Source organism: Hyperolius riggenbachi, chromosome 11, assembly GCF_040937935.1.
Source record: "Hyperolius riggenbachi isolate aHypRig1 chromosome 11, aHypRig1.pri, whole genome shotgun sequence".
Lineage (NCBI taxonomy): Eukaryota > Metazoa > Chordata > Amphibia > Anura > Hyperoliidae > Hyperolius > Hyperolius riggenbachi.
This window is the reverse complement of record NC_090656.1, coordinates 124,606,239-124,621,322: the sequence shown is the minus strand read 5'-3', so window position 1 is coordinate 124,621,322 and position 15,084 is coordinate 124,606,239. Positions and strand designations below refer to the sequence as shown.

The 15,084-nt window shown below is 42.8% G+C and overlaps 1 protein-coding gene across 1 annotated transcript in view; it reads right to left on the bottom strand.

The window, feature by feature from the left end:
• The window catches only part of MUC6 (mucin 6, oligomeric mucus/gel-forming), a 111,788-nt gene that overhangs the window by 71,092 nt on the left and 25,612 nt on the right, over window positions 1-15,084 (bottom strand). Inside the window, exons 3-8 of the mRNA XM_068259822.1 lie at window positions 14,118-14,141; window positions 11,433-11,474; window positions 9,927-9,977; window positions 8,834-9,071; window positions 8,570-8,696; window positions 2,060-2,147 (exon numbers count right to left, since the gene is read on the bottom strand). Of these exons, the coding sequence (XP_068115923.1) occupies window positions 2,060-2,147; window positions 8,570-8,696; window positions 8,834-9,071; window positions 9,927-9,977; window positions 11,433-11,474; window positions 14,118-14,141 (570 nt within the window). The remainder of the gene's footprint in view (window positions 1-2,059; window positions 2,148-8,569; window positions 8,697-8,833; window positions 9,072-9,926; window positions 9,978-11,432; window positions 11,475-14,117; window positions 14,142-15,084) is intronic.

Below are 15,084 nucleotides of genomic sequence, written 5' to 3'. Positions count from 1 at the left end.
ATATTTGCAATTTACACTTTACACTCAGCATTTTAAATAATCTCATGGCAGGCTAGTGAACGTTTGAACTTTACTCTGCAGAAAAACAAAATACAGTGACAGACACTAGAGATAATAAGCTGCAGAAGACAGAGCTCTCTGCGACTTTGAAAGTCGTGGAGCTCAGATAAGCTCTATTGCATAGATAACAACTGGAGTTTCTTAAAGGGGTTCTGCGGCCCCTTTTCTGATTGCAATTTAAGTGAATTGATATGTTCCTTTAATAAGTACAAATCCTTATTTACCTCTCTTGTGTTGAAAAAGCTGTGCTGTCTCTGTCCAGCTCCTTTCTAATTATTCGTCTTGTTAGACAAATATTGTCCTGCAGGAAGAGGCAGACTAACAGCAGCTGTTCCTCCTTGTCTTTCCCTCCCCCTGCTGTCTGGATTGTGCACAAAGGTCAATGATGACTCATGATGACGTGACAGCAGGGGGAGGGAAAGGCATGGAGGAACAGCTGCTGAGTCTGCCTCTTCCTGCAGCACAATATTCCTCAACAAGACGAATAATTAGAAAGGAGCTGGAGAGAGACAGCACAGCTTTTTCAACAGGAGAAGTAAAAAAAGATTTGTAGTTATTAAAGGAACATATCAATTCATTTCAGGGGTGCCTCAAGCCATGTTGTCACTCCAGGCGAGAAAATCTGTGGCCCCCCCCCCACCCCCATGGCGCCCTTCCATGAAAATAATCATAATGCGGCAGCGTTTCATCAGAAAATTCGCAATGCGGGCAGTGTTTCACCAGAAAATACACGTAATGTAAAACTGCAGAAGTGAGCTTACGGGCTGTGGGCCAGTGAACTGATGCGGAGTCTATTTGACACCGCAAGCCTGTTCACCATCTGGTGACACAACATCTGGCGGGGGTTGACCGCGGTCCTCCCTGTACAGCACTCATGCCTGGTCGGCCTGGCACCCTCTACAATGGGTCAGAAGGAGGCACAAAGGGGGACAGAAGGAGTCACATGGGGACAGAGGAAGATGCAGGGGACAGAGGTGGCACATGGGGACTGAAGAGGCACATGGAGACAGAAGGAGGCACAAAGGGAAACAGAAGGAGGCACAGGAGGACAGAAGGAGGCAGAGTGGGACTAAAGGAGGAACGGGGGCAGAGGTAGCACAAGGGGACAAATAAAGGCAAAGGGGACATAAGGAGGCACAAAGGGCACAGAAGGAGGCAGAGATGGCACAAAGGAGGAAAGAAGGATGCACAAGGCACAGAGGTGTCAGCTGCCTGCAACTTACGCTAAGTAGATTCAGCAGAAGCAAGTAATAGAACAGCCACAGGGGTGTGGCTTAATTTGGGGGTGGGGCTTAATTCTGCAACATGGTGCCCCCCAGGACCAATGGCACTCCAGGCAATAGCCTGTACTGCCTATGCCTTGAGGCGCCCCTGATTCATTTAAATGGAATGCAATCAGAAAAAAGGCCACAGAACCCCTTTAACTCTTCCTGTACTGGGAACAATATTAGACTCATATCTCTGCTGCTAATGTTGTATTTCTTAGCTGTACTACACATACAAATCATTATATCATAAGTTTATTTTTACTTCAGATTCCCTTTAAAAGGGTTCTCTTGGTTTCCTGACTTCTCGTCAACTATCACCATTGGGGCAAACCCAAAGGCCTTCAGGAGAGTGCAGATTTACAGCGAAAGTCAAACATCCCTTGGTGGATGCTAGTCCAGTTTAAAAGACCCAGAATGAAACTTCATTGGAAAACAGTTTCCAATCACAGCACCCTCTACAACACGAACCGTTGTGATTTTCTGAATAGTGTGAGTGTACTTTACTACATCCTATCTGACACCTACTAGGTTAAGTTGGTGCTGTACTCCCAATCACATTAGCGGATTAACTTTGACTAGCGCCCCTTGGTGTGGACCTGGTTCTCATTACATTCTGTGCCTTGGCATGAGTCCACAGATACTGCCTATAACATGCTGGATTCAAATACCCCTGTGGCAACAAATACCGCTGCATCACAAGAAAAAAGTCAAATGTTGTAATGCTGATTTACCATTCACCACAAATTCATCCTTGTTAATCCGATTGAAGTTCCCGCAAAGTCCACATGTTCTGTTCATATAGTTTCTATCCACTTCAACCTGTTCATTTGGAAACACAATAATTAGAAAGCACCATAAAACATATTATGATGATTACATACATTTCTCAGTATATAAAGGACCACTATCATGAAAAATTGTACAACTTAAAAATACCTGTGTACATAAATATAATGTGCATTTTTCCCATAGTAAAATGTTCTCCTAATTACTTTTCTTCCTATGTTGCTGTCACTTACAGCAGCTAGTAATAATCTGACAAGATTTGGAGTAGACCATCTCCTCTTGAGAGAGTCCGTATTTCCTTTAGGCTAGGACCACACATGCAATATTTCCACATGCAAAACTGCATTACAACTGGTAACCTATGTTAGTCAATGAGAGGGTTTATAGTTGAATGCAATTTTCACATGCAGGAACAAAACTTACTTTTTGTAACATGAACTCTCACATTGTGCGTGTTTTTCCACTGAAAATCCTCAGCTACTGTGGAAGAACTCATGCAAAAAACATACAGATGTGGAGAGTGTGCAAAAATCGTGTGTGGAAAAATGCACATGTTTTGCCCTGGTAAGTGTAGTCCCAGCATGGACAGGTGTGGTGGTGGACAAGTGTTGCATGAACAAGTGTGGTAAGTCTGAGGTTCCCACAGCGGTGTTTCATACCCTAAGACTGCTTTCACAGTAAGACGTTACAGGCGCACGTTAGTGCAGCCTGTAACGCAGCCCAACTTACAGTAATGAAAAATCAATGGGCTGTTCACAGTGCCTACGTTGCGTTACATTGTAACGCTACATGTTCAAATAAAGTGCAGCATGCTATGCGTTCTACGCGGTTTTAGCTGCGTTAGACTGTGTACACATGCTCAGTTATGTTGTCTTTTGGGGTTTTTTTGGGCCAGAGAGGAGGCGGGGAGAGTCCTCTATTGTAGCCAGCCACATGGCTACTTCATATTCACTGCACTGCAGTGTTTACTTCCTGGAGCGGCCGCTGATTGGCTGGCGGGACCATGTGATGCGGAGTGATCCGATCACGTGGTCTCCACAGCGCATAGGACACAAAAGGCGCACCAAGAGCTGCATAACGCAGCTCTAGGTAGCGTCCTCCTCCAACACCACCAGGCGTTGCGTTAGGGACACGTTATGCTTCCTATAACGTCCCCTAAAATGCAACTGTAATGATCCGCTCAGCTGGCTGCACAGGCAGACAGCTGTTTGACCATTCCTCTAGTCTGTGGGCTGCAGGTCTCTGGAAGAGAGACCTGTCTTTCCTTTGCAAGTTTCTGACCTGCTCTGCTGCTGAGAAATTTGCATACATTTGTTATGCAAATCAAATCGGTAGCGCCTGTGGATCCTTCTGATCTATGTTCTTGGAGTGTAAGCTGGAGCAACGGTTGCTACTGGCTACCTCATCTGTCTGTCTTGCTTGGATCGCACTAGCCCCTAGCGGCATCGGCTGTGGATCCTTCTGATCTGTGATCCTGTTCCTGTACCCGGATCGCACTCGCGCTGGCGGAAAGAGCAGTGGACCTTTCCTATCCTGTTCCTGAACTCTGATCGCACTCGCTCTGGCGGAAAGAGCAGTGGATCTTTCCTATTCTGTCCCTGAACCCGGATCGCACTCACTCTGGCGGAAGAGCGGTGGATCTTATCTCTCATATTCCTGTTTTCCGTTTGTCTGTCTTGTCTGATATGAACGCTTGCTGTAGGCTCAGTGAGGTAACTGTTTAGCAAGCGTTCACGTTCTCTCTTTTCGTGTTCGTCTGTCATTGGTTAGTCAGGGTGGCATGCTTGTCTCTGTTGCGCTCTTCGTGCGGAGACCGCGCCGTAAACGCGTTCGCTGTTGCGAATGAGTGCGGTGTTCGTGTTTTGCTAGCGTTTGTTGTTTTCATTATTTTCTCATTGTTGTTTGCTGTGCCTTTGCTCCTCTCGTGCTCTGTCCTTTTCTGTCTGGTGTCTGTTGACAATCGCCATTCTTTGTAATTGCTTTCTTGCTTTTTTTTCTGCTGATGTGTGTTTATAGTCGCTGGGTGGCGACTAGATTAGTGGGCACACATTCATCCTGTATCTGTGCTCTATCTCTTTAAGGGCTGTTCAGCCCTGCATTGCCTAAGATCTGTACAATTCCCAACTGGCATCTGTGGCTGTGCAGAGGCTGTGCTCGTCTGCACTCCACAGCGCCATCTGCCGGTGGGAATTGCCCTCTGCTGGTGCATTGCACCTAGCCTGGGTTCACTTAATTATACGCTTGTGGAGGGTTTCCGCTGTGTCCACGCTGACCACGAAAACAATTTCGCAAATGTTACAGCAACGTCCTGGTGGGAAGGAGGCCTAAAAAAGCAGGATCACAGTGCAACAGAGGAGCAAAGTAGAATTGTGCATCTGTTGTGACACATACAATGAAGCATACAATTAATGAAAAGTTTGCGCATGCTGTCCTGTAACGCACAGCATGTTTCCTGTTATGTGGACAGATTCCATAGCACTGTAATGTGCTGATGTGAATGTATCATAACAATATAATTGCACTGGATTAAGAGTGGGATCAGATTGTCTGACGCAATGTACCACAATGTCCCAGTGTAACCATAGCCTTATTCATTACAAAAACACCCCCTTGACCTACATAAAGATGCTAGCAAACCTGTCTTCTCATGTGCCAGTATTCTGGCAGTTGGACTATGCCACTACCATACAGATGGTGATTTTTTTCTTTAGATATAGGAAATCCAGAGACTCCTCCATGAGGGAATGGAGTAGTTTAAAACCTGTCCGATTTCACAGCTACATTGGAAAAAAACCTAACTAATCTAAAAAATGACACATGATAGAAATATTACTTCAGTTTATGTTTAAAACTCCTTAAAGACAATCTGAAGTGAAAAAAAGCATAATGATTTGTATGTGTGGTACAGCTAAGAAATAGAGCATAAGTAGCAAAGATTTGAGTCTCATATTGTTTCCAGTACAGGAAGAGTGAAGAAACGTCAGTTGTTATCTATGTGAAAGAGCTTCTCTGAGCTCTTCGACCAAACTTGGTTGGCTACAGTGCTGTTTTCTGTAACACAAATCTCAACCTATCTCTCACTGCTTCTTGTTTGTTTAAGGTATTATTGCAGGAAAGTTGTGGGTCATTAGCTCTGCACATTTTCATATTTAAAAAACAGTGCGGTTTTTTAACTGCAAATATTAGATAATGATGCAATATTATTAAAAAAAAAGGCTATATAACTGAAAATAAAAATATGAGGCTCTTTTCTTTGCTACTAATGTTCTATGAACTATAAGAACTACTCATACAATTCAATATATCATAGTTTTTGTTTTTGCTTCAGTGTCACTTTAATAGTAATAATTGCATGAATTATTATTATAGGATGTAAACCTTTGGCAGGGCTCTCCTTTCTTGTGTATGATACTTGATTGTGCACTCTACCCACAGAATAATGTGAACTTGTATCATTGTGTGAACAGTGTATGATCTGTGTGAACAGTGTATGATCTGTGAGAACAGTGGATGAGCTGGCATTGTGTATCTTATTGCTTATTTACCAGTATTGTCATTGTCGGTAATCTTATTTATTGTACAGTGTTGCGTAATAAATAATAATAGGTAGTCTAGACCCTTGCAGCCAATTTGCTGTGTTTAAGGCTATGTTCACAGTGGGTAGGGTCGGACTGGGACACTAAGGGCCCACCAGGAAAGTTTCAACCTGGGGCACACCGCCCCACACCCTCTGCGGCACGGTATCGCACCCCCCTAATGCGGCACGGGTTCGCCCCCACATTTTGAGCTCACATACGCATGTTCTCCAGAAATTTAGCACTATATAAATACATCATTTGGTAGGACATTAGATTATGGTAGAGAATAGATTGTGAGCACTTCTGAGGACAGTCCAGGGACACAGACATATGCGGCACGCGCAGTGCACTGCAGCACAAAAAGAGTGGGTGTCACCATGCACTGGAACATGAGTGGTCATGACGAGTCATTGGCAGATCCAAAAATACACAAAATATCAAAAAAATACACAAAATAAGTAGCGGTGCTATTGACAGAGAGTGGCTCTGACCAGATAAACTTAAGATAAAATAATCAAGTAGTAAAAATATTAAGTAGTCACACACCCCCATAAAATAATTAAGTAGCCATGTGCCTTACAATGAACAAAATATATAGCCAGATGTGTCAAAATAAAATAATTTAGTAGCCAAATGGGCCCTGTATACATAAATTAAGTAGCCATGTTCCCCAGAAAACAGAATTAAATAGCCATGTGCTGATATATATCAGTATTAGGTAGCCAGCTATAAGTGTCCCCTGCATAGGTAGTTAGATATAGGTGTTCCCAGTTTAGGTAGCCAGGTCTATAGGTGTCCTCAGTATAAGTAGACAGGTGTATAAGTGTCCCCAGTTTAGTTAGTGAGTTCTATAGGTGTCCCCAGTCTACAGGTAGCCAGGTCTATAGGTGCCCCCAGTTTAGTCAGGTCTATAGGTGTCCTCAGTTTAGCCAGGTCTAGAGGTGTCCCCAGACTAGGCAGCCTGGAAGGAGGAGCAGCGTCGGGCACAGAGCAGCGGGGAGGGGGGGCTGTCTCCCTCACCCGGGGCCCCCCCTTTGCCGCCCCCCTCATGCAGGAAGTATGTAAGTTGTTTCCCGCTCGCTGCTGCAGCACATTTTAGCTTGGAGGGGGGAGCGGCGAAGGGGGGGGGGGCCAGGTGAGGGAGGGAGAGGAGAATGCTCCCCCTCCCCGCTGCTCTGTGCCCGCTGCTGCTCCTCCTGCAGTGCTCGGGGCCCCCCGGGTGCCACTAAAAGGGAGGCCTGCCGGGCAAAATCCCGAGCTCCCGCCCTGCCGGCCCTGTCCGATGCTGACAGTGGGCATTTTGTTTTCTATAAAAGCAGGAACACAACGTAATGGAACATAAAAGTGGCATTGTACATGATTTGCGTGTTGTCATATACATATAAAGGATGCAGTGCTTTGGTCTGTGCTCCTTATATGCTCCTGGAAAAATGACTAGGTTGTGTGAGAATGTATTTGACATTAAACTATTTTCTACATTGTTAAGTAATTAGCTATTTGTGCACCTTTCCTTAAAGGGAGTTGCAACACCAGAAATTAAAACTAGTCTGAATTTTTTTTTTTGTCCTTAATACTATGTATACCCCTTTAATTTTTTAAATGGGGTACGTGTATGCCTCCCCCTCATTTCCCCTCCAACTCACCCATGCCTGTGCCATTGCCGAGTCACTGGACTAGGAGGTGGTGGGTAAACCTGCTGGATTGTGGGAATGGTGGTTTTTTCCTCCTTCTCCCCTCCTTTGCCATTTGAAAGTCTCCCATGTAGTGATGGGAAGTTCAGATCTTTTCAATGAACCGGTTTATTTGAATCAGTTCTTTGAATCATTGAGCCAAGAAACTGTTCAGAATGGATCAGTTAGGAGTCTGCTGCTGTAATCTGATCCCTGAGTGAGCTGGGAGGAGTTCCTTCTCTCACTACTTACAGCTCAGCAGCTGCAGTACCTGTTTCATCCACTGAACTGTTACAAATGAATCATTCAGTGTGATGAATCGGATCACGCGGTTCACAAGGAAGAACCAGTTCAAATGAACCAATCGTTCATAACCTGGATAACACTACTTTTCCACTATGATGTTTCGTTCACGACTCATTTTTTTTATGAATTGCAATCGGCGGGCGGCGTAATTCTTGTTGCAATCACGCTACATTCTCGGTGGCGGTACAGCGCAATGTGGATAGTGGAAAAAGCAGCTTGCACGATCGCAAGTGCAGGTGATTTGCCCTTGCGATCGCACTTGCTAGTGGAAAAGGGCCCTTATACCTCATTTACACTATATGCACTGCTGTGCGCATTTCATCAACGTGTATAGTATGCAATCAGCTAAAACATCAGAAGTGCATAGAGAGCACGTCTGATGTTCATACTATGAGCGTTGCGCAGCAGTGCGATGTTGTATCGCACTGCTGCATGCATGTTTGATCTCTGATCGCTGATCTCATTCACTGCAATGTATGGGATCAGCAGCGCAATGCATGGCAATGCATATGGCTTGCGATTGGGTGCGCTTGCGTCCCGAACGCACAGCTATAAGCATTGCCTAATGTAAACGAGGCCTTAGGGAGGTTTACACATTGATGTTAGCTTGTTGTCAAGGTGATGTGTGCTGTGGGAGGGACAGCAGAGAAGAGAAAATAAAACACTGGGCTGGGTTGAAAAAGAAAAAAAGAAAAAGTGATGTCACATCTGGCATCACAGAGAAGCAGTCAAGATGGAAACCAGCATAAAATGTTTTTTTTCATATTACTTTTTTTTACTAAATGTTGCCAGTGAACACGAAAATCAATGGGAAAGGTGGGCTGAACAAGTAATTTCCAATTGAATGATATTTTTTTTTTTTTTTTCACTTAATATGGATTTCCAACCCACTTTAACTTACCATGAGATTACTTTCACCACTCCATGTCACAATAAGTTCAAAACCTTTCTGCTTTGCAAACAGCTTGGTTATCGCTCCAGTCTTGAAAATTTCAATTCCACTTGTGGTGTAAGGCAGGTTTATTTTCCTAAACAAAAAAGCAGTAAATACAACATGATAGAAAGGGATCAACTTAAGAGGTTTTCTCATGAACTTTCATTTTATGAAATTGCATGACCTGCTTGAGAAGCTCTGTGCCATTGCTGTGTAGGCTCGTAATCTTACCTTCCCAAGATGGTTATTGTGTCTCCATTTACCACCACATTGATGGCTCCAATCTGTATCATAATCCTGGTAATAGAAGATGCGCTAGATCTCTGCACTTGGACATTGAATTCTGGGGAGTTGGTGTTGCAGACAGTTGCAAAGACGTAGTTGCACGTCCCGCTGAACTCGTAGAGATCATTGTCAAATGTGAAGAAGTGGTTGTTTCCCCAGGTGGAACAAGCTCCTTTGTTGGAACCTGGATATGGTGCAGATAATTAACGTCAGTTTATGAAAATGTGCATGGACCATTTACAATCACATTAACTGAATTTTTTTGACAAATAATAATTATTCCATTTATTTTTTGTGATGATCAATTTGGTGATCAATATTTTTCCCTTTTCATTATGCTTGATTAGGTAATCTCTTTTGCCTCATAAACCAGGTTTAATTGGGCCCCTAAGATGAGGAATAACAGCAGCTCCAGAGAAAGTTTTGAGTGTTAAGCTGGCCACTAACGGTCCAATTTCTAGAGAAAAATCGTTCGAGCGATCAGAAATTCTGATCGGACGAAAAATCGTTCACTACACCATCAACTAACCAATCATTGCTTCCTATCTATCACGACCATCAAGAAAATCCAAATTTTCGTTCGACGAAAATTCATTCGGGCGACATTTTTTTCACTCGTTCATAATCGATTGTGTCCACCAATGGAGATTATTTACAACCAATCCGATCAGAATTTCTGATCGCTCGAACGATTTTTCGCTAGAAATTGGACCGTTAGAGGCCAGCTTTAGAAAGGCCAGGAGAAATGTGGGTAATTAGTGTTAGGAACTTGGAATCACTTTAGGGTAGGTTTCAGCTATAGACTGGATTAACCAGTTTTGTTTAATGGATGGGGTAAAGATTATGATTTGTCATGGAGAGGAGGTTATTGATAGGACTTCATTTAAGAGACACTTCCAATATTTTTTGTCCTGGGGCAGAGCAACTGGGTAATTCAACCTTACTGACCGTTTCCAGGCAAAACCAGCTCAAGAACATTCTGGAAAAAAATGGTAAAACTTAGAACTGTTGAAAGTATGGTAGTAAGAAAAAAACTTACAAGTTGAAAAATTAGCAGGACCTAATCCAAGGCCTCCAACGAAATAGTCATCTGTAAAGAAAGAAGAGTAAATAAATGACTCTGCAGTTAAGATACATTTGACTGCAGACTCTGCTGTGGGAGAAATGATGAGGCTGCTGTAGCTTTGAGGACTCTATGATCAGCAATCCAGCAGTAAGGCTGCGTTCACAGTTATGTGACGTATTATTGGAGCGGTGCCACATTCTTACGCACTGCATGCAATATGTTACTGCAAAACGCGTGCATTAACAGTGATGATGGAGCATGCAACATGCGGATAATGTGTGGTACAACCCATTCCATTGCATTCCTGCTGTTACAGGGACCGTGAACATAGCCTTGCTGAAATTATGAAACATCAAAAGTTGATTGGCTCTTGTTTGCAGTAATTACATGGTCACAGGTCACTCATAGGATCCATCTGAAAATGGCGCCTGCGTATAATGGAGCACGGTGTTGCCGCTGATCCGTTTGTCGCTTATCGCTATTTAACGTTAAAGCCTTATCGTTATTTAGCGTTAAAGCCTTATCGTTATTTAGCGTTAACACACAGAACCCTCTCTGTACCTATCCCTAACCCCTAAACCCCCCCCCCAGTGGTGCCTAACCCTAACCACCCCCCTGGTGGTGCCTAACCTTAACCACCCCCTGGTGGTGCCTAACCCTAAGACCCCCCTGGTGGTGTCTAACCCTAACCACCCCCCTGGTGGTGTCTAACCCTAACCACCCCCCTGGAGGTGCCTAACCCTAACCACCCCCCTGGAGGTGCCGAACCCTAAGCACCCCCTGGTGGTGCCTAACCCTAAGACCTCCCTGGTGGTGCCTAACCCTAACCTTGACGGTGTTGCATTAAATCCATTCACCGTTTTGCAGTTAAATAACTTCTGCAGTTTGGCTTATGTAGGTTAGCTATTGATAAATAACGTTACTGTGCGCAATAACGTCTGCTGTTTGGCATATGAACGCCACTATTGATAAATAACGTTACTGTGTGCCGTTTTTCTTCTTTTTTCCCTGTGTGCCATTATCATGCAGTACTAACGATAAATAGCGATACGCGTATCTTTTTAATGTGGCACCATTTTTATGCATAGGCGCTGTGCGCCATTATTCAATGATCCGCACTCATAAACAAGTCTCTGTGAACTGACTGTTAATAATAAAATACTAACCACATCTACAACATGTAGTTTGTATACGCGGTACAGTGCAGGGGGGACTATTTGTAAAGCAGGTGTGAAAAAGTATACTTTTCATTGCATTGTGTTTGATGTGATGATATTGTTTATTGCTACACAACACAATGGATATATTGTGCAAGGAGCCAAAAAGTATTAGAAGCAGAGGCTCAGCAGGTCAGCCAGGCAATCTGCATGGTTTGAAAGGAAATAAATATGTCAGCCTCCATATCCCTCTCATCTTACAATAGGTGTGCTGAAATGGTGCATGCAACTTTTTTTGAAGGTAATTTAAACTTGCACTTACTACCAGAGGAGTCATATTCTGCTTCTACTGGATTACTGGTATCTGCAAAAACAAATACATTAAATAAAATAAACTAAAAAAGTTGATATATGAAAGTTCGCAAATTTACAAGTAAATTTAAAAGTGTCCACATAAAAAGGCATTGGCAGCCTAACTACGATGTTTATATTATAATGTGGGCCCTGGCTATTGCTGGCGTCCAAATAACTCAGTCAGTGTCACTATAGTTAACTCATATAATAGCCCATATGGGGGGGGGGGGAAGGTTAACAGTCTCGTATGAGACATTCCAGTTTGAAGAAGACCAGCTTAGGCCCCTGCAACTGGTAGGCTCCAGTCTATCTCCAGTTAATTAGGATGCAGGCTGTCATAAACTGATTGCTGGGCTCATAACGTTATTCATAACGTTACTCTTAAGAATCTGCCACTGGCCAGCTACCCATCTGAGCATAAACTAGAACCTTCCATATGCTTCGGTAGTGCACATTTTTTAATAATTCAGACATTTGATTGGACAAAACATTTAATCTAAATAAGGAGTTAGGAGAAGTTTCACTGTATAGCAGTGAACCAGCTCACAGTCTGAGGACAGCTATTCTATAAACAGAGAACTACTGGTTAAGACTCTTACCATTGGAAAGTGTGATCAGGAGCCGTTGAAATGCTGCAGAAACAATAATATATCGTCATGAGCTGAAAGTTATAAATGTCAGAACAATTCTGCAATAGGCATACTCATTACAACTGCAGCATTCTGGTAGGTCTAGAGCAGGCATGGGCAAACTTGGCCCTCCAACTGTTAAGGAACTACAAGTCCCACAATGCATTGCAGGAGTCTGACAGCCACAGTCATGACTCATATAAGCAAATGCATTGTGGGAATTGTAGTTCCGTAACATCTGGAGGGCCGAGTTTGCCCATGCCTGGTCTAGAGAAATAACAACTACCAGTCACAAATGCAGTTCTATAGTAATTGATGAATATATATATTATATACACTGATCTAAAAAATAAAAATATACAAAGTAGCAATCATAATACTACCCTCTAAACCAGAAACCAGAAATGATTCGAGATGATGGCGTGTAAGTATGTGTTACTTACCCTGACAGTAGAGGGGGACTAAAAGTCATCATTAGTAAAGGTTTTGGATATTTAAGATTTTTTTCTGTACCCACTGAGTTGCATCAAAGTGGTGAGCACTGAGCTTACTACTGTACTGGTTAGTACCCTTCCTTAGTGCAATAGCTAACTAAACATAGTAGGTAATTATCACAGACAGCTGTGAACCACATGCTTCCTGTAGAAGTTGGGCTATAATGCCGTGGCAATTGGTAGGCATTTAGTTGTGGCAGTGTGTGGTGATGGTTCTTGTCACATGCTTCTGTTTTTAGTGGGTTGCAATTGGCAAGGAAACCGTGCAACAGGTGAGCACTGGCAACTTCGTGAATAATTCCACTTGTGATGAAGAGATCAGAAACAAGCAAAGCATTATTATTCCTCAGCTATGGTCATCTATTGTAAATAACAATGTCTTACAAACACCGCAAAGATCAATTTCATTGGTATAAGTGAGGGCTGTCCTACTCCAGTCCTCAGTGGTCGAGGTCCTCACACATTTTTGGCACAGCTCAAATTAATTGATAGGACTAAATCAGGAAAGGTATCCATCCTAAAACACTGGCATGGATAAGGCCCTCGAAGACTGGAGTTGGACAGCCCTGGGTTACATAAATGTTGCCACAAAGATGACAGCAGTGCATTGACCTCCACTGTTGAGCTCATCACTGAAGCAAGGGTCACACTTGTCCGCTTTCATGCATGTTTTCTGCACAGAAAAACTGATTTTAACTGAGAACTCATGTTAATCGATGAGCTAGGTCTTGCACAATTTGTCAGTTTTTTCTATAAATTACATTAGCTGCTGTAAGGCAGGGGTCACACTTGCCTTTCAGTTTTCTGAAAAGTGTAGAAAACTGAAAGACGAGTGTTCCCGCTGCCTAAAAGGTTCTGAGGGATTGTGTATCAGTTAGGTGCACCAATCAGCTTCCTTCTGATGTTTTGTCATCTGTGCTAGAAGCAAGAAAGGGTGATTCTGAATAGATAATAGAGTTCCTTTATGCAATACCTTCAATTTTGCCACCTCCTTGTAGGGTACAGCTGGATAACATACTGGTACTGGCTCAGGCCATTTTGTAAAACAGTTAGGAGTCTTTGGGCAAGGCTCCTCAATTATCCTGGTCACCCATGGAGCGTGCCCTAAGTGGCTGCAGCCTTGAAGCACTTTGAGTCCACCAGGAGAAAAGCGCTATATATGTTTCTTGTCTTGTCTAGTATAAGGGGCAACATATTTAGAATACTATGAACAGATTGTGTAGGTCAGGGATGTCCAACCCAGGCCTCAAGGGCCATATCCATGCCAGTGTGGACCAAGAAATAGCAAATGTGTTCTGCTTGATGAGCCACATCTTTCCTGATTCAGTCCCATCAATAAAATTGGGCGGTGCCAGCAATGTATGAGGAACAGTTGTGCATCCCTGGTGTAAGTAAACTCTCATGGAGGTAAAATTGGTCACTGATTGGTCAATCAAATTTGAAGGTGTGTATAAGGCTTTAGTCATAAAGCCCATTGAGTTAGTATAAACATTCAGAACAGTAAAATGACACACAATGCATTAGACTTACTCAGCTTATTATTTGGACTCAAGCCTGGAAAACAGAAACATTATGGTAAATACATTTTAAACAATAAATTAGGTTGAGATGAGAGACAAGAATCTTGTTGTACATAGAGCCTAAACTTCCAATACCAGCATCCAATTCCAATCTGCAGCTTTTAAGCTAGCAAGACTCATGCTTGTAATAAATCAGGGACAAATGCAATAGGGAGAGGCTTATTTTTGCCCTCATACATACCACTAAAAACCCTCACCTTTCTATACACATCTCAGTATTAGAGGCTAAGTTGTTTTTATAAAAAACAATATTTTGGAACTGAAAAGTGAGCAAAGAAGGGCAACCACCAAATGCAACTTTTACTACAGACATATGTTGACCATACAGGATACAATCTTTGAAGCAATCAACTAAACAATTCCACCTGTGCAATCAAAGTTAAATTACAAACAAAGGAATTAAGTTTCTGTATGGTCACAATTTTCAATTTAATTTTTAAAAAACGATTTAAAGGACAACTGAAGTGAAAGAGGTATGGAAACTGTCATATTTATTTCCTTTTAAACAATTCACATTGCCTGGCTAGACTGCTAGCCCTCTACCTCGTATATGTTTAGTCCTAGACCCTGAACAAGCATGCAGATCAGATGTTAGTTTGGCTGAATTTGCCACATGCTTCTTTCAGATGTGTGATTCAGACACTATTGATGCAGGAAAGATCAGCGGATTGCCAGGCAACTGGTATTTTTTTAAAAAAATAGGGCAAACTCCATTTCCCTCTCACTTCAGATGTTCTTTAAGCAGAAGTGAGTATTCAGGTACTCTTATTGTTAAATGTATGGGCAAATTAGTTTAGTTTTTTTAGCTATGCGCTCAACCCCAGGATCTCATCCAAATCACTAGTCTCAACTTTCTAAGCAGGATATTGTTAATTAGGCCAAAACAATCTAGGAGTGACACCTAAGGCCCGGATCCT